The sequence below is a fragment of the Haliotis rufescens genome, unplaced genomic scaffold (assembly GCF_023055435.1).
Source record: "Haliotis rufescens isolate VD_foot unplaced genomic scaffold, xgHalRufe1.0.p SCAF_19, whole genome shotgun sequence".
NCBI classification, from domain to species: Eukaryota; Metazoa; Mollusca; class Gastropoda; order Lepetellida; family Haliotidae; genus Haliotis; species Haliotis rufescens.
In genome coordinates, this window is record NW_025963879.1 from 4,342,114 (window position 1) to 4,366,636 (window position 24,523).

At 37.6% G+C, this 24,523-nt stretch overlaps 1 protein-coding gene across 2 annotated transcripts in view; it reads right to left on the reverse strand.

Annotated features, from left to right (window-relative positions):
- Positions 1-24,523, reverse strand: part of LOC124120787 (ATP-dependent RNA helicase DDX1-like) — a 386,841-nt gene that overhangs the window by 5,216 nt on the left and 357,102 nt on the right. For both annotated transcript variants that reach the window (XM_048398830.1, XM_048398831.1), the window contains exons 24-27: positions 22,668-22,740; positions 16,047-16,089; positions 13,830-13,928; positions 12,913-13,033 (exon numbers count right to left, since the gene is read on the reverse strand). In XM_048398830.1, the coding sequence (XP_048254787.1) occupies positions 12,913-13,033; positions 13,830-13,928; positions 16,047-16,089; positions 22,668-22,740 (336 nt within the window). The remainder of the gene's footprint in view (positions 1-12,912; positions 13,034-13,829; positions 13,929-16,046; positions 16,090-22,667; positions 22,741-24,523) is intronic.

Consider the following 24,523-nt stretch of genomic DNA (forward strand, 5'->3'; position numbering starts at 1 on the left):
ACATAGAGTTTACATACATATATATGTTATGATATGTTTACACAACACAAGGTGGGATGAATGTACAAAGATAACAATATAATGACAAAGCCAGTGAGATAGGATTAATGAACAAAGACACAGGGAATTACTGCCTGTTAAAGACTTCAGTTGTGTCTACATTATATTGACACTAAACCTATGATTGTGGATTCTAATCCAAGATTTTGTTATGAACCACTATTCAATAGAGCTGCCACACCAAATTGAGACACTATAGCTAAATACAAACTAGATTACTGGAAAAAGACATTGAGAAAAAAAGATTGATAATGAAAATTTCAGTACAATGCATGAAGATACAAACTATCAAAGTACATTCAGGGCCCCAGAAATCCTAACATACACCACCATGCATATCCAGCGTCATACATTTACCTCCAGTTTGGGAACAAACATTCAGATAGTGAGTGAATGATAGTCAGATAGTTTGGTTTAATGCTACTTTGAACAGTATGTATGTCATAGCATAGGGGAAGAGCCTGTCATGATGCAGGTCTTTGACGTTCACCTCTTTACTGAAAGCCAGGAGTATGGGTGTGGTACTGGCATACCTAGGACCATACGCGGGGGGAATCTAGGATTAAATGGTTTCTATCTGGCATGCCTAAGTGATGCATCTCTTCTGACAACTGGCCACCTGCATCCCTCAAGACCAAGTACATTGCTTCAGACATAATGAGCAACCAAACTACATTTCTACTCTAATGACTACACTTCAAACCTAAGAACATCATTCTAGGGTAGGAAACAGATGCATAGCTACCGCAACATGAGAGTTAAATAGAAATATTTCTAGTTGAATGGTAATGTTTTGGGATGGGGAATATACATGTCATATGCAGGACGACTTAAAGGGCTAGGGTTCATGAAAATTCGATCAAAGTAATCAAAAACTTGATTATTATGTGTTTTTTACATGTCATAAGGTTAGTAAACATTACATTGTGCACCTACCTTAATGTGCAACTGAGTCAATCCAGTACATATTAATGCCAAAACAATGTGTTCGCCACACAACAAATTAGTAAGGCAAGATAGACTCTACTGGGTTTTTTCTCCATCATCATCAAGGGAGATAAAGCCATGGAGCTTTCATAATTTAGATTGGATTCAAGTAAAATCTAAAATGTCTTATATTAAATTGTGTATAATTTAACATATGAATATATATTTTTATTCAATTTGCATAGTTAAAGCTATTTGGTTTATCTATTGTACCATCAAGAATTAAAAAGAAAATCAGTTTTGTGTGAACAGAAAGTCCAGCACTGAAAGTACAAACAACTTCCAGTCTCCTTGATGAATTCCGCAGCGAGAAATGCAAGCAAGAGCAGCTCCATCTCGACACTGACATTGACCCAAACCATTTCAGACAGGAAGTTATCATATTCAAATTAGTACTTCAAGAAATTGTAACCACAAACTTTCAGAATTTTATAAGTGACCTTGACCTTGACCTCCAGACTAACAACATGACTTACCCTATGAGTACCCGGATGATACGCAACACAACTGAGCGTGACAAGAGACTGGGCTACCGTCTGCAAGGACAGCTAAATAAACTTGGAGGCAATATTTGTTTTACCCATTTTTGAACACTGATTGGTTAACCGTGATCTATAACGATGTCGACAAAGGGCGCATATTAATTACTTTCTTCAGCCTAAACAAACAGGCAAAAAGAACGGCGGAGCTCATCGGTTGTTATCATTTAGAAATACCCATTATTGTTATAGTTTTAAAAAAAGTATCCATGCAGTGAAAGCATTTTTGGATTTCGGATTGCGTCGATAATACGATTACTACTCCCTTGTTGTCATCCACGTTTTCTGGTATAACCCTACACTTGTGTATTTGTCGTCATTCACTTGATGCTCAGTTGATGAATTTATTACAGGAATAATTAGTGGTAGCACCACTCAGAATACCTGAGGAAGCTTCCAATTTGGCATTTATTGTGTCTAGGGTAATGATTCAATCTAAATCCAGGTTTGAAGTGAGGTGAAATGTGTGTTATGTAATATGCACATGGCAGCCCAGCAAGTGATGAATGATCAGTTGATTTACTTTTTTTGTAAATTAGCGGATCGTTTGTAGTCATCAAAGGATTAACAGAAAATACATTGATTGATTAATCATTGTTATCTTGCACGGTCGATATGTCAAAAGTGAGTGTTGACATGTCTAGGTTTACTAAAACAAAGGGAATACACTCATATCCTTGCGTGAAGTGCCGATGTAAAAATAACATACTTTGTTCAAAAGGTTAACCGATAATACGTTGATTAATTGCTCATTGTTATCTAATTCAATGGATTTTTTTAGGAACCGTGGACGTTATATGAAAATAGTTGTCACGTGGGCTTTCTCAGCCGACCTTTGAGGCTTGACACCTATGTGAAACACCTGAAACAATCTAAGTGATCAGTTGAGAAACGAACACGGGTTATAATATCCCGAAACGATATGTATATATATATTTTAAAATATTTGATTGTTACAGAGACACATGAAATCGAATACGTTTCTTTGTACAGCAGTTTGCTTTTCCACCTTATCAATTTGTGATATTGGTGTAGGTTCTTCTATACCATCGAAGTTGAGTCCATCGTTTTGGGGATAGCTAGAAGGTCTATCCGGATGCTTGTCTACGGGGAACAATGCAGATCTTATCATCATTCTTAAACAGTCATCGGATTTATTTTTTACGTTAATATTGGCTTTTTTCTTCTTATAATATGGGGGTAAATCTATATAAGATCCACCTTTGAAGGGCATATAATTTGCTATATCTAAATATAAACTATCGATTTTATCCACACCCCAACCCGAACCTCTATTAGTCCAGCGTTCTAAAGTTTCCTGTATCCTCTGAACTGATGTATCTAATGATGCGTTTATAGTATCGGATTCGGTTATAACTTCTTGATTGCTACGGAAATATGGTTCGGTATATTCGGTGCTATCGTCTGTGTTACTTTTACTCAATAACATTTTAATCGTCAGCTGGTATTTTATACTATGTAAATCATCTAACTCCTCGTTAATTTTACTCGATATGATGGGCTTAATATCGTTAACATCCATGTTGGAATTAATATCCATCTTCCAACCACTTAGATATTTACCAACGTCGGAGGATATGGGTACAAATATTAATTCTTGTTGTTTATTCTCAACATCATTATCAATATCATTATGTTCATCATCATTATTATCTAGTAAAGCGATCAATTCAGCTCTTCTCATTCGAGAATAACCTCTCAGCCCACTGTTTCTCGCTTGAGCTTTGAGTTCCCTAACAGTCTGGGGTTTGTTGTATTCATAACCTAGTAAGGTAATCAATTCAGCTTTTCTCATTCGAGAATATCCACGTAGGCCACTTTGCTTTGCCATAGCCTTCAACTCTCTGACAAAAACCATTGTGGTTGAATGGTATATGCAAAATGAGACAAATGTCTAATTGGTTGTTTTCATATATCTAAATACGTATTCTCCCCAACCTATTCCTCTCATTGATGTAATCTCTCTTCCTAGCATAAATAATCTGGTTCCTGACCCTATCAGCACCGTGTTCCTTACATAAACAATAATGACCTTTGACCCCTATCCCGCATACAGAACACGTATAATTTATGTTTCCGCGCCTGATGTAATAATTGTGTATGCCGCAGTAAATTTCAACACAGCGTCGGTTACATAGAGTCGTCTCACCCATGAGTGTAAATATGCAATTATTCATGGTTATACATCTATCATATCATTTGTCTAAATGCAAATCACATCTACACTATTGAGATATTGATTAGGTAACTAGGTCATGGGTTTATGTGTAGCCACAGCTGTCACTCTGACTTATGCGTAATTGTATAGCTGAAAATCAATAGAGCAGTCAATCCCATAATCACAAATGTGACCTCATGGTTCTTTTGAGCCTGACGGTGTATAAAACTGACTCATTGTTGGTCTCAGTATTGGGTCGAGTTTTTTCCCATAAACGAGGTAGTATTCGTGCATGGCAGATTCCACATCCTTAAACGTTTGAATTGAATGTCCTTCCTTAAGCAGTTTTTCATGAATAAAGTCTAATCTCTTCATTCTCTGCCGCGTATATTGTGACTGGGCTGCTTGGAGTTGTTCCATTGCTTCGTTATGTCGTTTACGTTCCTCTTCAACTTCTTTAGTGTTTGATTCTCTCATACTAGAAAATAAAAAATTACTCCCCGAAAAAGCTAGAGCATTAACAACAGCTCCACCGACCATCATCGGAATTGTTGCCATGGTTTATATGAATATAATATATTCAAATGTTTAATTAATTACTTCATTATGTCTTCCAGGATAAGTCCTTGTTTGATGAGCATATCCTTCGTTGCCATTGCTAATCCAATATCCAGAATCATCATACCTATATATCAAATCCATTAAAATATAGCTTGGGAGGTGTGGCTTTAGTAATCATTTTAGCCATACGGGCATAGCCAATGGCCAAGCCGGTGACCACCGCTGAATGATACGTCGCGTTTACCAACATTTTACCGTCTGTAACTGGAGTAGTCATGCTTCTTATAGCATTATATGCGGGCTAACCTCTAATTGAACTTGTTGTGACATTGGGGGTGACGTTTTCTCTTCTCCGGTCTTATAAAAGAACCATACAGCCGCTATACCAGCAACTCCTACTAGTGCCCATGTTTTAATCGGATTAATATTTGAATTATTTATTAATTTCGCTTTCCTCGCCAGTCCTCCCTTTCTTCCTGCAGCTATTTTTTGGGGGTTCTTAGTAACTCTGGGTTTTAGTATTTTCTCATTCGCTGGTGGTGGTTCCTCATTCACTCGTTGTTCCGCAATCTGTTGTTCCTCGTTCACTTGTGGTTGTGTGTTCACAATCTGTTGTGGTGTCACCTGTTGAGTCTCCATTATTATTAAGTGGGCATGTATGTTTAAATTGACAATACCTAGCCGTTATTAAAGCTGTGGTGAGTGGAGCTAAGAACATTCCGTATCTATGATAAAACTCACAGCTCACTGCTCTTATAGCGTGTTCGATGAATGGGTCTTTCTCTAGAGATTCGCATAAATACATGCGATGTTCTGCCGGAATAGGGAGAAACGTACTAGCCACGACTGTGTATAGTTGTAATATAGAAAACCCTATCGTTTTAGTCATGGTAGCTCCCAGTCTAGACTCGTAACGCGCGTAAAGTTTTTTAATCTCTTCGTCGGTCATGTTATCAATTTTTTCGATGGTATAATTTTCTCCCAAATATTAGGAACATTTTCCACCGGCTACCAAAGCGGCGAGTCTTTCTCTATGTTTATCTAAAGATTTATCTAAAGATTTATCTACATTTTGATCTGCATCAGATTCTTTGAGCATTTGTTCGATGAGTTCGTCGCATTCCATAATGTAATACCTAAGGAGATATTTAAGTCTAACATAATATAATATGACATATCCAATACATCCCGTAATAATGAACTGTTGCGAAAGAATGATGATTTCGAACCACATTTTATGTAATATTAACCGCTAATGTTCAACTTATCGTAATTTTGCTATATTTGCTATATTTTGCTATAATTTTGCTATAGTTGCTATAATTTTGCCATAATTTTGCTACATTTTGCTAAGCAATTGCATAAGCAGCTGGTTGATCGGTTTTTAATATGAGTTTACAGTGCTTCGTTGCCGCTAACAGTTTTCTGACTTTATCTCGTTCAATCTTGGTATAAATAACATCATTTTCGCGTAAACATTCCTCGAATGAATCTCTGTCTTTGCAATGAAACAGGGCTACCCATTTGGCCTGCTCTCTGAGATCTTTCAGGACAGAGTTGTATTTTTGAGTAAGTACCCAAACGCTCTGTTGAGTATGCCGTCCGGAGAATGCTAAATACGAAAGCATATCTTTCTTTTTGGTGAGTTCTTTACTCGCGCTGCAATCGTCTATTACGAAAAGGGTTGATTCTCCTTTGTATCTTTTGTGACATACTCGGAGGCAGTCTTGTAAACGATCGCCCGGATCGACTCTGTGTACCCCGTCGTCATTCATTACCCAATCTCTCAATAGATATGTTTTATTAACGCTTATAGTCGGACACAGAATAATGATATGGTCGAAAACGTCCCGATAATGACTTTCTAAAATATCTAGAATAAAAGCTGTTTTTCCACAGCCCGTTTGCCCGCATATGATAGCGCAGTGCGGATTTTTAGGTAAAAGATTATCAATAGATTGCTTGCACGAATCTCCCATTCTGTATATTAAGTTGTGCATCCATAATCACGTACAAATATATGTTTAATTTACCAGCCGCTTCCTGTAGCTTCGTTATCTGTATGGTGACACCCTCACTAGCATTTTCTATTCTCCTCCCACTGCCGTGTAGTTGGTCATCGTCCGTTGTTCACATGTCGAGCCATAGCCCGTACTTCGTGGTGAGGTATTCACCCATAGATACACTCCCGAGAGACAGATCTTTCACGACCGCGATAACTTCTGGGGAACGTATTATAGAAGGAAGTTTTTTAATCTCATCCCACTGGTGATACGCTGATACCCCTTCAACGACCTCGTGGGGACGTTTAGATTAATATTCCACATTGTATCTTTTTTGTCCCTCGTGATCTTTCGGTGTCGCAGCACGCGATCGTACAAAATGGCTAAACTTCCCGTATAATGGTTACGAATTTGTCTGGCTAATTCAAGATCCGTTATCATATTGTACTCCAGAGAGATATTGTCAATGGAATAGCTAGCATCTTCACCACCGGTTCCGATTACTCTACCGTAGTCATTAAAAGTGAGTTCGTATTCTAACCTATCGCCTAGGGATGCTTGATAAAAGGGCATGTGGGAATCTAGTAATTAAAAGTCTAGGGGAACATAGAATCAGTTACCTAATGCGTCGGCAACGGCCTTATCTTTTTCATTGGTATCAACACCATTTTCAGCACCTACATGCAGTCTTAATGTGTTCCGATTACAAATACCTTGGTACTGTAAGTTTTCCCGCTCTTTATCCGTTCTCCAGAGATCCATGTAGCAATAGTATACATCGCTATCGTCGATACTCAAAACCTCATTACCGCTAATTTTAATCGCGATTTGCATGATAGCATGACCTATGTTCTGAACGGGCTCCCTGTTAACGTCTGTAGAATGCAAACCAAACGTAAATGCTAGTCGGACAGTTCCTGGAACTAACACATCGTGTGCGCCGAGATTAGGAAAGCGAACCAGAAGCGTTTGATTCTGATCGATGGTACCAGGATTATAAGTTATAGTTACAGACTGACGAATTGCTTTGACCCCTAATGGATCTCGAAGTCTACGTTGTGGGTTTAACTTGCGTCCGTATTGCGAAGACATTGTTATATTGAAAACATGTACCCTATGTTTAATATAAAAATGACTGATTTTGATCTAGATACCTTTGATGCGCATCGAACGCCGTCCCAGTACCGATAATGGACGTTCGTGTTTGCGATTGTGCACCGAGAATTGTCCATGCGTAGGTTCTTATCGATTCATTAAATCTTACAAATCCTGGGTTAGTAAAATTATTTTCCGTTTTATCATTAAGAAATTCATTCCAAGCGTTGTACAAATTTTTTAACAATATAAATTAAACCACTCTTAAAACTCATAATATCCCCTCTCCAATCGTTACTATAAAGTTCCCAGCCTTTATAGTAATCACCGGTTTTTAGATGATGATCATACATTCTTGCGTAAAGTTTGCTGTCCTGCCGCAACTTACAAAAATTAACTGGAAATTTATTAAGTACTTTATATACATAATTGCTTTCATTCTATAGTAACTTAACAGAATCTAAAATAACAGATGCCGATTATGAACACGCTCTGACGGTCTGGGATAAATTAGGTTGTAAGAATTTAGGTGATTATCACGATCTGTACTTAAAAACTGATGTACTGTGACTCGCCGATATATTTGAGATATTTAGAAAGACATGTTTAAAACAATACGGCTTGGATCCGGCATGGTACTATTCCAGTCCCGGACTATCGTGGGATGCATTGTTGAAGAAGACCGGCGTAGAACTAAAACTACTCACAGATTACGATATGCACTTGTTTATTGAGAAAGGATTAAGAGGTGGTATATCGATGGCAGCGAAAAGGTATTCTAAGGCTAATAATAAATTAGTGGAATGATACGATCCGAGTAAACCCGACACGCACATATTATATCTCGACGCTAACAATTTGTACGGATGGGCTATGAGTCAACCTTTACCCACGGGTGGTTTTGAGTGGGTCAATGATATCCATAATATCCATAATAATGATGTGAATAAAGGGTACATACTAGAAGTTGACTTGGAATATCCAAGTTCGTTACATAAAGATCATAACAGTTATCTGCTAGCTCCCGAAAGATTAATGGTTAATAAAGATTGGATGTCGGAATATCAACGCTCCTTGATGGGTAATAGTAGGTTAGCTAACGTAGAAAAACTCGTACCAAATTTGATGGATAAAACAAAATATATAGTTCACTACAGAAATCTCCAGTTATATCTATCGTTAGGTATGAAACTTAAGAAAATACACAGAGTTCTAAAGTTTGATCAAAGCCCTTGGATGGAGCCCTATATAAGGTTGAACACAGATTTAAGAAAGATAGCTACCAGCGATTTCGAAAAGAATCTTTATAAGCTCATGAATAACTCAGTATTTGGTAAAACTATGGAGAATCTAAGGAAGCGTGTTGATGTTAAATTAGTCAGATCTAATGAGGAAGAAAGACTCAGGAAACTTATAGCCAGTCCGGCTTTTAACAGAAGCAAGATATTCGATAACGACTTAGCCGCGTTGCATATGCAGAAGAGTAATATAAAATTCAACAGACCGGTGTACGTCGGTATGAGTATTCTCGACTTGTCAAAACACTTAATGTATGACTTTTATTACAACAAACTTAAGGAGCAATACGGCGATAGATGCGAGGTGTTATATACCGACACAGATTCTTTGTTGATGGAAATACAAACCGAGGATGTGTATAAAGATATGGCAGAAAAAATAGATATGTACGACACGAGCGATTACCCAAAAGATAATCCACTGCACAGCGTAGTAAATAAAAAGGTATTAGGTAAGATGAAGGATAAATGTGCTGGGACCCCTATAGCGGAGTATGTCGGATTAAGACCTAAGATGTATTCTATAAAGAAGTCCGATAATGGAGAGATAAGAAAAGCTAAGGGCGTTAAGAAGTATGTTGTAAAAAAGCATATCAAACACGAACAGTATAAAGAATCATTATTCAACGGTAGAACGTTCAAACACGAGATGAACTCTTTAAAAAGTTACAATCATAGGATTTATGGATTAAGAATGAACAAGACATCATTATCCCCCTTAGAAACAAAGAGATGGATTGATAATGATGGTGTAACTACCTATGCTTATGGTTATGGTGGTAATACCGTACCGTCGGGAACTATGAACAACTCTTCTCGTACAAATGCCCTACCCGGTCCATCTTGAAGATAATAAAGAATAGGCTCTCCTTCTTTCGTAACCAATCGACTAATGTTATACATCTTAAGGGACCATATGGGATCGGTTGCGCGACGTAGGCCTCCTTCGAGTTCACCGGCCTGGTATAAATATCTTACCCTTACTCTATCCGGAAGTTTTCGTTCTTTGCCTCTCTTCGGTGCTGAAGATTCGGAAGTCACGGATTTCATTTTAATAGCATCGGATGGTTTCTTCCCTATTAATCTCGTTACTTCATTATTCAGCGCTGATACAACGGCTGATAATCGTGTCACCCATTCGGTTGATCTCAATCGCTCGGATTTCATTTCGATCCCAAACTGATAGCCAAACAAATGTTCCGCTAATGTCCTGTTAAATCTTTCGACGATAGCTTGACTACGGTGGGCCTCTCTTTCACCACTGACGATTTCGACATCGTGCTTTGTTAACAGTTTAGTTACCGATCCCATAAACTCGCAACCGGGATCTACTTGAAATAGCTTAGGCCATTTTAGTGGCCCGCGTTTATATATGCGACTCAGTGCATTAGCTACTTCTGTTGAATCTTTCGAGGTTAATGGCTCAGCCTCTTTGTATCGACTAGCCACATCCACTACTGTTAAAGCGTATTGATACGTTTTGCGTCTTACCTTATCGTGGGGAAGAAACAAGAGGTCAGCCTGATGAACTTCATTCGTTGTAAAAATATCAAACTTCTTCCTCGGTATATAACGCGGTGCCGGTAAATATATCTGCCACATCGCTTGTTTCTTTAACCAATCCTTGGCCACAACTTTAGATACCTTAGCCGCGGTGGCTAATTTTTTTATTGCTCCTACACCTTTCCAATATCCTCGTGGGCTATAGTAAATTTTATCAATTATTAATTAATATTGATGTTTCGTTTAATACAACTTATGACTATCATTGAATCGCATAATCATTTTGGCATAAAAAATGCAACCTGTAGTAGCAGTATAGGTATATGAATCCGGCTCCAGTGGAAGTGGTCCAAAACCCCGATTACCTATAAAAATTTGTATCATAGACTCCAGGTGGTGGTGAGCTGGAGTCAATTTAACTTAATCTTATGACTATCTTTGAATCGCATTAGAGTTTTGGCATAAAAAATTCCATCTGTAGTAGCAGTATAGGTATATGAATCTGGCTCCAGTGGAAGTGGTCCAGAACCCCCATTACCTATACTACTACAGCTGCAGACTTTTGGGATATTGTTCCTTTGTGTGGATATTCACGGATACATTCCTCGAACAAGGAAGCTGCCTAAAATTATACACATAAATTTGGTAGGTTGTAATTATGATATTAGCATTTTGTTTTCCTTCATTTGCAGTAGCATTGGACAGATTCATTCTTGTTCCTCTACGTCTTGGATGGGAAATTCTTCGATGCGTGATAAACGTTGTTTTCACAAGTCTTTTCCTTTGTATATTACAGTCAATTTGTAAAATGTGATTCTCTCAGGCAATTTATAAAATGTGTAAATATTTCAGTCATTTTGACTGAAAAATCTGCCCATTTCTATAACAGATTGACCAAAATTGATTAAGACGATCAATAGGGCCTCAACATCACAGTAGATTATTATGTACGATTAGAAGCTAAACAATATAGAAATGTACTTTTCATCGTGACATTTTCTTGATGATGATATTAAACATAAAAAATTTTGGAATTTGTTGTCATAATAATACAGATGGACATATTTTTCAGTCAATTTGTAAAATAACTGAATATTAAGGCGTTTAATAAATTTCCTAAGTGAACATTTTGCACATTTTGACTGTAAAAATATAAACACGATAAAATAAGCAATGCACAGGAGAAATATTTACTTTGTGTTGCAAGTTAAATAAGTGTAAACGAAAATTACCAAAACGCACAATTACCAAGCAAGTGACTTATCAAAACTTTGTCACCATTTCTGATGCTTCCCACAAAGATACCTACATTTCCTTATTATTTCCAAAACTGTATTTCATTTTGTTGATCAATGTGACCATACGGCCTTATACTATCAATAAAAGTGACAAATGCGCTTACGAATTGCGCAGCACAGGTTTCGAACTAGTCTAGGTTTCTGCTATATCATCCGTGTACTCACGGGAAAAAAACGATAACAAAGGCATCAACCAGTCCCGGGGAATTGCTTTAGATCAGTGCCCCTTTAACATAATGTTTCTTCTCTCTTGGTTATACGTTTTTCGACTAAAATGAACTTCTTAATACTTTTCTTTATATTTTGAAAGAAATGGTCAATTAATTTTGTTGACTTTATGATGCTTCAACTTTATTATTGTGACAAACACTAAATTGTAGGAAAACGAAACACAATTGCAACATTGTGAATATTAACATTCTTTTAGTACATTTGGTGCAACACATTCTGAAAAAAAAAGACTTATTTTTGCCAAACTCCTCTGCCGCACCAAGTTGGCAACCGTGACCAAGCTTGAATCTACTTATAGTCCTATAATGATTCACACTAATTCCAGCTTTCTACACCTTACGATTCTTGAGAATACGATATTTCATCTTTTTGAAAAACATGACATTTGAATTGCTTTTAATAAAATAATTAACAAAATCAAATTGCCTTCAACAAAATATGGTTTTACCATGAGAAGAAACAAGCATGTCAAATTTCAGCTTCATCTGCCCAGCACCTACTCTCACAGGAGATGTTCGCAGAGCCAAAAACATAAATGCCTTCTGAGAGAATTTATGAGCTTGGTAAGAATGTAAGTGTCAAATTTAAATACATCGAGAAAGATCAGAACTAGCATACATGTATATACTTCCATTACACCATATTAAAGATGTCTGAATTGTGGCCTTTAACGTTTCTATTCAATAAAATGGCAGGCATTTTGAAAATTGGTTTAGAATCTATTGAATAAATTCAGGTGTTATCATCAGAAGGAACAAGCATGTTTCTGCTTCCTTGGTCCAGTGGTTTCTGAGTACAATCTGTTTATAGCTGTTGCTGCTGCTGCTGCTGCCAACAACACTGAATGCTGGACAAGCAGGCCATGACATATGCTCACTCTACTTTCAGTACAGCTAAAACTACTACTACTCTTTAATTACCATTCAAGTGACCTTGACCTTCAATGAATATCACACAAAACTTGACTTCAGTGTCCGACTCTAAGGATGATATGTACACGTATGGGCTCCTTGAGATGTTCATTCTGCTGGGATAGTTGTGATATGTTACACTGGTAGTTCATGCAAGAATAGTCCTATTTTTGTGTGTGCCACTTTTAGCAATATTTTAATTGACACAGACATATAGCATGTTTGTCTTTACGGTTTAATAACTAACCTGATGCTTTCTTCTTCTGACCATACATGACCTTGCCATCAAATTCATTGACTGGGACTTTGAAGTTGGGCTCCACAAGATCAATGGTTATGTCAAGGTGCTCCTCCACATCGCTCTTCAGCTGAGGACATGATCAGGTTCATCAGAATTAACGGATTGCATTTTAAATAACACAGGCCATAACTGGGGTGAGTGAGTGAGTATTGTTTTATGCTGCTTTTGGCAATATTCCTTCAATATCATGGTGGGGGACACAAGAAATGGGCTTCACACATTGTACCAATGCGAGGAATGGAACCCGGGTCTTCAGTATGATGAGCAAACACTTTAACCACTAGGCTACATTAACCTGTTGTTTAAGCTGTTTTAAGATGCATACCATTTAGTAATATCTACAATGATCAGTACAGAGAAGGAATAATCTATAATAATGAGTGAGTGAGTGAGTTGGGTTTAACGCCGCTTTTAACAGTATTCCAGTTATATCACGGCGTGTCAGCTTAATGTGGGAGGAAAGCCCGAAGTGATGCAGGTCTCAGACGTTTACCACTTCGGTGAAACCCACGAGCACGGGTATGGTGCTGACAAACCTAGAAACATAATTGGGGCGAACTGGGATTCGAACCCACAATCCTAGGTTTCTGGCGTGCCCAAGGGACGCAACTCTGCACAGCGAATCGCGGCGCCTTAGGCGACTGGGCCACCCGTGCCCCCTATATAATAATGAAGTATAGCATTGTACTATACATGTAATTTCTATAATTGGTGTGCAACATGCTGTTTTATATCTAATGGCAAGGAATACATACACACCAATGCATGACAAGAAAAGTCCTACTATGTAAGAGTTGGTACAGCCATTTAGGAATGCCAGCCTACTGTTTCCCATGGTAGGTACAGTGAATGGGTGGACCTACCTGTGGTTCATTGTACCAGATACAGCATCCACCCTCATCGGTGAGGCGGGTGTTATAGCAGCCTCGTCCACGGTTGTGGCAGTTGGAGTGGTACCACACCTGTACATACAGAATTGGACAAATACGTGCAAGTCCTTCACAGCCATTGGTAGAAGACACCAGAAAAATTCCTTTCCCACCATGCATTTCCTGTGCGAGGTATAATGGCCCCTACTTTGAATTATACTACAACCTCAACCTAGGTAAAGGTTTGGTTGGTTGGTTGGTTTGTTGTTTCATGCCGCACTCAACAATATTCCATGTATATGACGGCAGTCTGTAAATAATCAAGTCTGGACCAGACAATCCAGTTATTAATATCATGAGCATCGATTCACCTCATTGGGATCGATGACATGCATCAACCAAGTCAGTGAGCCTGACCACCTGATCCCATTAGTCGCCTCTTGCGACAAGCATAGTCGCCTCTTACGACAAGCGTAGTCGCCTCTTACGACAAGCATAGTCGCCTCTTACGACAAGCATCGTCGCCTTCCCAGGTGAAGGTACTGGGGTATTTACCGGTAGCCTCCGGCTAACATCACGAGGAACCCAAACGTATGTCCATTCATCAAGAAGTTGCCAGTGAAACCATGGCATTTGATTAGCTAACCAAGCAGTTTTGTTTTGTGTTTGTTTAAAATTAAATAAAGAACAAGTAAGCCATACCCATTAACACACTACCGATTCCTAATTGGCTGATAATATGGTGGTCTGGGATTGTTCCATTATTGCACTGAACGATGTCATTGATTTCGAACAGTTGTTTGAAGTTTTTTATATGATTTAATAAACCATCTGAAAACTTTATATTGTAGACTTATTCATTTATAAGAATTGACTTCAACATCTTTTTGTACTTATAGAGGTATAAACATAAAAATGAGGGTGCACACTTTCAGTATAAATATGAGGATTTACACTGCATGCACACAGGTTTTAAGTATTGAAGACAATTTCAAATGACTTCACTTCAAATCTAATGATATTATTTCCAGTTTGGAAAACATATGCCCAATGGAGTACAATCTTAAACTAGAAAAGTCCTTTTCTTCTTGTGGAGAACTTCCAGTGGAGAAGTGTCACTGTCTGCCCAACTTTAAACCAGAAAGTCACATATGACAAACTTGAAAAGGAACACACAATTCCAGTGTAATGACTTCACTTTCAGACACATGTCTTAATGCAAGACACATCTAAAACAGGCATACCAATGCTTCCACAAATATTCATAAATTACATGGACTTCCTCTTGACTTTACTCCAGTAAAACAATGACTGTAGGACACCTCTAAAACAGAAAATAATGTGCATCTGGCTACCTTAATAACACAGTTTCATGCACTTCAGGGGTGATGACTCACACTTGGCTATATGTGTAGTAGAAAACATGGTGCTAGCTCTCGCCAACATAACGTATGAGTTGTGTACGGAAAAAAGCAAAGCTAGAATGACAATCCCAGTGAACAACAGCTGTTTGGTGATGACAACATGCATTCAACAATATTGCTGATGCCAATCCAGAATGCAGAATGCTGAGGACCTGTTTTATTGAATAACAAGAAGAATTAACAGAATGAATGTAAGCTATTTTGTGTATAGCTACCAAGTGAGAAGGAATAGCTTTAAATGTGATTTGAATACAGTTACTATCATTGTAACTGCTATTGGAACTGAAAGAATCTGCATCCCAACACATTCGTTCATCTTCGCTAAATTCCACATTATGCCAAACTACTCCAACACTTACTGTCATCACAGAAACGGGTGTTTTAATCAACACTTGTCACCAGAGGGAATCTTAATTAAGCAGTTGATTGAATGTGATTGAACATTAAATGTAAAAAATAATTCCCCTTCGATATAGATTATTCATCTTCGGCAAAAATGTATTTGGTATGGATTCTCGATGTATTTTGAAGGGATTTCGCTGCTGACAGTATTGCTTTTCGTTTACATAGTAAATGCATTTGTGACAATGTGGAATCTGTGCTACCACTATGCCTTCATGTTAATCTCACTCAACACTTTCTATTCAAATAGACAGGAGGGGCTGACCTTGGTACCTACAAGGGAGAGAGGTGGGGTAACAGGGGACAGATAGAGATCTACAGGGAACAGCAGTCTATAAAAGAAGAAAGAAGGTTTCATATAGTGAGGAGAACTTGTTTCTCTTACCTTTTCCTTCACTGTGGATACCAGACTTACAGCAAGACCCATCCTTGAAAAGAATTATTTTGGGGATCATTTTCATAGAAAAGCACATGAAGAAATGAAAATAATAGAAGTCTCTAATTCTGCTGCAAGTACCATTCAAATCATATTATTAAAAATGTAATTTTCTTCAAATTTAACTTTTTTGCAGTCACTGTTAATTGATTGCATTTCACTGATCAATATGAAATACACATATTCTCAAAACAATAATCTTTTAATCTTGTGTTAAATGTTCGTTTTTCAATAAACTGAGAATAAATTGTTCTTTTACATGTTTTATATGAATTTGTTTTTTTGTGTAAAATAACCATTAGAATTATTTCTGCTCATGACTAAACATGAACAACTGTAAAATACTGGGGTCACCAGCCAAACATTTAGACTTTGGAGCTACTGAAAATGACCCTTTGCATCATATGAACATCATGGAACTGCTTTTGGGAATAGACTTCACACGTTTAGTTATGTTGATCCTCAGCCAGATGTAAGAACAAACTGGTTCAAAAACAATACTTAATTTATAATTATAGAAAAGGACAAAGTTATCCATTGCTCACATAAACTGATTGTGTTGCACGAGGGACAACCCAAATTGACAACTCTCTATTCCTCCCCTTGGTGAATGAAAGTCTGATTATCATTTTCAAATATTGACAAACAGCAAATAAATACAAACAGCAAGAAATTATTTTTGTGTCTATTGATTATTCATGAAATATGTTTGATATACACCTACAAAATACAAAAAAATAAATAATGTTAGTTTGTTTGTTGTTGTTTAACGTCGCACTCAGCAATATTCAAGCGATATGACAGCGGTTTGGAAATAAAAGTCGCCTCTCACGACAAGCAGAGTCACCTATTACAGCAAGCATGGGTAGCCGAAGACTTATTCTACCCCGGATCTGCATGGGTCACCAAAAATGAACACGCTTGACAGTATGTCATACCTACAGGTGTGCTGTTTCCTGAACAAAGGTGGTTTTGTGTGTTTTTAGGTGTATTGTTGGTGTTTGACTTTTGGCATAAAAAAGTATACAGTCAGGTCAAACTGACCAGTATATATCAAACAAAGACTAAAATCGGTCAGTCTTGAAAAAGAAATATTGAATCGAAATTTTGAGGCAGCAAAACCTAAGTAACACTTTTCGATGGAAAGGGACAAGCATGTTGTGTCAGTTGTACTATCCTGTGACTCTTCCATGGACAATATGCAGCAGCGTTCTGCCAGTCATAGTGATCCTGAGATGTATCAAGACAGAATCTGGAAAAATCACATGGGACCATTGGCGATTCTCCCAGTTTCCAGGGTTAGAAACTAACAGTCTTTTGTCCACTGGTCCTTATAATGATAACAAATAGCAAAACCTTTTAAAAGGGCCAATTTCTGCTAGTCCTTACGATACCTTTACTATTGGGCAGTTTGGTAAGGACTACAGGACTAGTGCCAAATTCTAACGCTGGTTTCTATGCCCAAAACACCATTGGCATCTGGCTAGAAGGTGTCAATTTTTTAATGGTGGTACAACACAAGATCACAGAGCATTCAGACGATTTCTAATTGTCTGATCAGTAACTTGAACTCCAGTGGCCTGGCACAAGTGAACAGCGATTTAATTGGCTGTTTGGGATCAATTTCTTACGGTCTGGATGATTATTAATAGATCCTGGACTTCTATTGTTGACCAAGTGCTACCTGGGGACCAATCATTGGTTGGGTTACGATAATGTATTGGCTTGGAGGGGTTACTTCTAGGTGGGATCCCAATTACATCCAACACCATATTTAGGCAACAAATTAATTTTAGAACTTTTCTTCAGATTGATTGTTTTCTATTGTTATTCTTTAGCATATTTCAGTTTATTACACTACAGTAAGGTTAAGTTATTTACAATAGTTTGTGTACAACATAAGCATGAAAATATATCCCCATGTCAGACGCTTTCAGAGCCTCACCTCTTTTCGAGCCCCTAAACAATATGTAACCATGTGCTTAATAATGTAATCAAAGTAGACACTTCAAAGCCCACTGAAGACATCATAGCGTTCGCCAGTTGCTGCTGAAGTAATGCTACGAATTAAGCTACATGAGGTAAGATATTCAATAAGTAATGAAAGCCTCAAAACTCGATCTGATGATAATTCTGCATCAGAACAATTGTATGCAGCCATGATGTATCGGCTGCTGCTTGTAAGCTTCCTGTCTGTAATGTCATGTGACTGATCATGACGTGCATCTATGTTTAACTTCACTGTTATGGAGGGGCTTGAAACCATGTGACGGAAACAAGATGGCACCTGACATGATCATCTGACCATTCAAGCGTTAATAATAGATTTCTCAAAGGTATGATCTAGTTTTAGCGTATTGGGATTGTTATGACAAATGTAGTCAAAAATACTACTTAGGAGCCCCGAAATCAAATAACACAAGGATATATATGACAGAAAAACAATCTTTATGTGCACCAAGTATATACTGAACACTATAATGCTGAACTAATACATAAGACAACAAGCATGAAATACTCACATCCCCCGCCAATATGACATGTCGGGTGTGTGCAATGCATTAGCTCCTATGAACTATGTTCACTGGGCCTTTTTGTAAAGAGGAAACGAGGACTACCGCCATTTTCAGTCTAAATCAAAGTTGTTGCCATGGAAACTCGAAAAATAACTTTTTAAAAAAATCCCAAACTATCAAAAGGCACAAGTTCACCACTAGACCTATCAATGTGCAAAATATGGTGAAGTAAAATGGTACGTTTTTCAAGATCTGCTCCGGAAACGAGGACTACCGCCATTTTCAGTCTAAATCAAAGTCGTTGCCGTGGAAACTCCAAAAACAATTTTTTTTAAAATCCAAAACTATCAAAAGGCTCCAGTTCACCACTAGATCTATCTATGTGCCAAGTTTGGTGAAGAAATATGGTACGGTTTTCAAGATCTGCTCCGTAAACGAAATGTGACGGACGGACGGATGGCACCCATTCCTATATCCCCCTTCCACTTCGTGGCGGGGGACAATAAACTGGCAGCTTGACACTTGATCAGTATGTCTAAACTATTCAAGGCGAAACAACAGATAATCCCAGATTATATACTTGGGGGAAAAACTATAGGCCTCAGTTGTCTGGTTCTGCTACCATAAAAACCCCATCTGAGTTAATCAAATGTCAAAGTCTTCATAACAATAAAGGAGAAATAGAAAACAAACCATTTCTAAAATGAAAACCAACAAAATGTCAGATGAAAGGTTCCGAAATATCCTACAATAAGTCATGATTCAAAGGGAGTTTGAGTAATAAAAATAAATCAGACCATAGTGCCCAGATACATAGTGTGTAGATCTGTAGCATGGGCGGATACAGAGGGTGGGTGCGGGGCTGCGCATCCCCGCTTTTTATTTCGAAAAAAAATCTTTTTTTTCTGTATAAATTACCACAAAAGACAATAAATAGATCTTAATTGTGCACCCCCCCTTTTCAAAAAAGCTGTATCCGCCCATGCATAGGCCCAGATACATAGTGTGTAGATACATAGTGTGTAGATACATGGTGCCCAGATACATAGTGTGTAGATACATAGTGTGTAGATACATAGTGTGTAGATACATGGTGCCCAGACACATATTGTGTAGATACATAGTGTGTAGATACATGGTGCCCAGATACATAGTGTGTAGATACATGGTGTGTAGATACATGGTGCACAGATACATAGTGTGTAGATACATGGTGTGTAGATACATGGTGGGTAGATACATAGTGCCAAGATACATAGTGTGTAGATACATAGTGCCAAGATACATAGTGTGTAGATACATAGTGTGTAGATACATAGTGCCCAGATACATAGTGTGTAGATACATAGTGAGTAGATACATGGTGTGTAGATACATAGTGTGTAGATACATGGTGCCCAGATACATAGTGTGTAGATACATGGTGTGTAGATACATGGTGTGTAGATACATGGTGTGTAGATGCATAGTGTGTAGATACATAGTGTGTAGATACATAGTGTGTAGATACATAGTGCCAAGATACATAGTGTGTAGATACATAGTGTGTAGATACATGGTGCCCAGATACATAGTGTGTAGATATATAGTGGCCAGATACATAGTGTGTAGATACATATTGTGTAGATACATACTGTGTAGATACATGGTGCACAGATACATAGTGTGTAGATACATGGTGTGTAGATACATGGTGGGTAGATACATAGTGCCCAGATACATAGTGTGTAGATACATAGTGCCAAGATACATAGTGTGTAGATACATAGTGTGTAGATACATAGTGCCCAGATACATAGTGTGTAGATACATAGTGAGTAGATACATGGTGTGTAGATACATAGTGTGTAGATACATGGTGTGTAGATACATGGTGCACAGATACATAGTGTGTAGATACATAGTGTGTAGATACATGGTGTGTAGATACATGGTGTGTAGATGCATAGTGTGTAGATACATAGTGTGTAGATACATAGTGTGTAGATACATAGTGCCCAGATACATAGTGTGTAGATACATAGTGTGTAGATAGATACATAGTGTGTAGATACATAGTGTGTAGATACATAGTGCCCAGATACATAGTGTGTAGATACATAGTGTGTAGATACATGGTGCCCAGATACATAGTGTGTAGATACATAGTGTGTAGATACATGGTGTGTAGATACATGGTGTGTAGATGCATAGTGTGTAGATACATAGTGTGTAGATACATAGTGTGTAGATACATAGTGCCCAGATACATAGTGTGTAGATACATAGTGTGTAGATACATGGTGCCCAGATACATAGTGTGTAGATATATAGTGGCCAGATACATAGTGTGTAGATACATGGTGCCCAGATACATAGTGTGTAGATACATGGTGCCCAGATACATAGTGTGTAGATACATAGTGTGTAGATACATGGTGTGTAGATACATGGTGTGTAGATAAATAGTGTGTAGATACATAGTGTGTAGATACATGGTGTGTAGATACATAGTGTGTAGATACATAGTGTGTAGATACATAGTGCCCAGATACATAGTGTGTAGATACATGGTGCCCAGATACATAGTGTGTAGATACATAGTGTGTAGATACATGGTGCCCAGATACACAGTGTGTAGATACATAGTGTGTAGATACATAGTGTGTAGATACATGGTGCCCAGATACATAGTGTGTAGATACATAGTGTGTAGATACATAGTGTGTAGATACATAGTGCCCAGATACATAGTGTGTAGATACATGGTGCCCAGATACATAGTGTGTAGATACACAGTGTGTAGATACATAGTGTGTAGATACATAGTGTGTAGATACATAGTGTGTAGATACATGGTGCCCAGATACATAGTGCCCGGATACATAGTGTGTAGTTATATAGTGCCCAGATACATAGTGTGTAGATATATAGTGTGTAGATACATGGTGCCCAGATAGATAGTGTGTAGATATATTTTGTGTAGATACATAGTGCCCAGATACACAGTGTGTAGATACATTGTGTGTAGATACACAGTGTGTAGATACATAGTGTGTAGATACATAGTGTGTAGATACATGGTGCCCAGATACATACAGTGTAGATACATAGTGTGTAGATACATAGTGCCCAGATACATACTGTGTAGATTCATAGTGTGTAGATACATAGTGTGTAGATACATAGTATTTAGATACAGAGTGTGTAGATACAGAGTGTGTAGATCTATAGTATGTAGATACAGAGTGTGTAGATACATAGTGTGTAGATACATAGTGTGTAGATACAGAGTGTGTAGATACATAGTGTGTAGATACAGAGTGTGTAGATACAGAGTGTGTAGATCCATAGTACGTAGATACATAGTGTGTAGATACATAGTGTGTAGATACAGAGCGTGTAGATACAGAGTGTGTAGATACATAGTGTGTAGATACATAGTGCCAAGATACATAGTGTGTAGATCCATGGTGCCCAGATACATAGTGTGTAGATATATAGTGCCCAGATACATAGTGTGTAGATACATAGTTTGTAGATACATGGTGTGTAGATACATAGTGTGTAGATACATAGTATGTAGATACAGAGTGTGTAGATACAGAGTGTGTAGATCCATAGTATGTAGATACAGAGTGTGTAGATACATAGTGTGTAGATACATAGTGCCCAGATACATAGTGTGTAGATACATGGTGCCCAGATACATAGTGTGTAGATACATAGTGTGTAGATACATAGTATGTAGATACATAGTGTGTAGATACATAGTGCCCAGATACATAGTGTGTAGATACATAGTGTGTAGATACATAGTGCCCAGATACATAGTGTTTAGATACAAAGTGTGTAGATACATATTGTGCAGATACATATTGTGCAGATACATAGTGTTTAGATACATTGTGTTTAGATACATAGTGTGTAGGTACATAGTGTGTAGATACATAGTGTGTAGATACATAGTGTGCAGATACATAGTGTGCAGATGCACAGTGAGTAGAAACATTGCATCCACATACATAGTTTATAGACATATTCTGATTTGCCATATTAAACAAGAAGTTTTTACCTTTCTGCTCGACCAACACGGCCAATGCGATGAATGTAGTTTTGTTTCTCATCAGGGAGTGTTACATTGATAACTGAAACAAATTGGAAATATTGATAACAAGTGTCTAGAACATACTTGCCAGGTAGACATGTCATGTAGTCTTTTGTTGCAGAACCATTGGGAACAAGGGGTTAATGTATCCCACATCAACTGTTCTGTCAGCTATTGTCATTTCTTAACATTTCCAGGAGCAGCTGAAAAGTCCTACGTCGGATAGGAAAATTAATTTCTTTTGTATTTTTACGTATGCTAATCTGAACCTCATCATGTCAAAGATATTGATCATAAGGTTTCAGAGAATTAATTGGCCCGTATAAGAACACGACCTTCCGTGAATGACATCTGTACATCTGTCATAAGAAATGGATTTCATGTACAGCCAATAAAGACTGAACCTATAATCACTCAAGGTGTTTTTCCTTTCATATCATGAATGTAATAGTAATGCCATAATACATGAAGGTGAGATGAGGTGACGGGAGGTGAGGTGAGGTTAATGGGGTTTAACCACTTATATAGGGACGTGCATGCACGTGTGAGTGTGTGTGTGTGTTTCTGTGCCGATTAATGCCGTTTCTATAGTGCTAGTCCACTGAGATACCATGCCGCAGTTTAACATGAATACCCCATTCAGACACAGAATACTGACTCAGAGCTGACCAGTCCTTGTTTTTAGCTCCTTAATACTGAGTGCCAGGCAGGGTAACAACAAGTACCATCTTTTAATGTCTTTTGGTATGACATGGCCGGGGATCGAACCCCAGACCTTCTACCCTCTGGGCAGACACTCCACCACTAGACCATGGAGACTGTCTTGCATGAAGTAGCGGGATTGAACATTTATCACTGGGTGAGTGAGAAAAAACATAACCTCCTTATTCAAGTGTCATATCTGACATCAGTGTCATTTCCTGGTGTATATTGTCCCTGGTTGCTGCAAGTTCCCAACTTGAGGCACATCATTATGTGACATACCATGCAGCGCTGGCTGTATAGTGAAACCACATCACCTGGTCTGTTCAAGTGACCAGATGTGGGACATAAGCTGCTTCTATTTTAATTTAACACATATACTGTTTACAAATTGAGATGACAAGGCAGTAATTGAAGAATAGCAATAACAATTTATTATCAACTGCTTCTACATATACTCCTGGTTTTGACTTAAATATTAATCAAACACATATACAGTTAACAAATTAAGATGACAAGGCAGTAATTTAAGGCTGTACTATCAATTTGAAACTATTATTATTGTTTCCATTTTCTTAAATTGTTACATTTCCGTTACATTAGATATCTATAAAGAACACCAACCATGTGTATGCACTGCATACCGTAACTATATTACCAATGAAATGTTGATCTTCCCATGTTGTTACTTGCCAAATTTTTCATTCTTAGATAAGTATAAATTAATTATAGAATATCTAACCTTGAAACATTTAAGCAGCAGCTTAAACAAAGATATATCAGTGAAAAATAAATCTATTTAAAAACAAAATGAACCAAACCAATTTTATAAAAATTGGGTATCATATCATTTGACTGAAGTTGTGTCCCTTGATAACCTTGAACTCTAGGTCATATTGTTTTAGTTAAGATTTGGTTTCTATTCTCATGGGTCATTCTATAAAAAAGTAAAATTTCCTGTCCAGATGAATTTTCTTGAAAACAACTTATAATTCTGTTTTCAGATTACTTGACAATGAAGATATTTATCAGATGTATGCAACATTCTGATCAAATTACTGCTATAACCTTATGTTAGCAAGTAAAATACCTTAAATGTGCAGACATGTGCAGAAATTTGT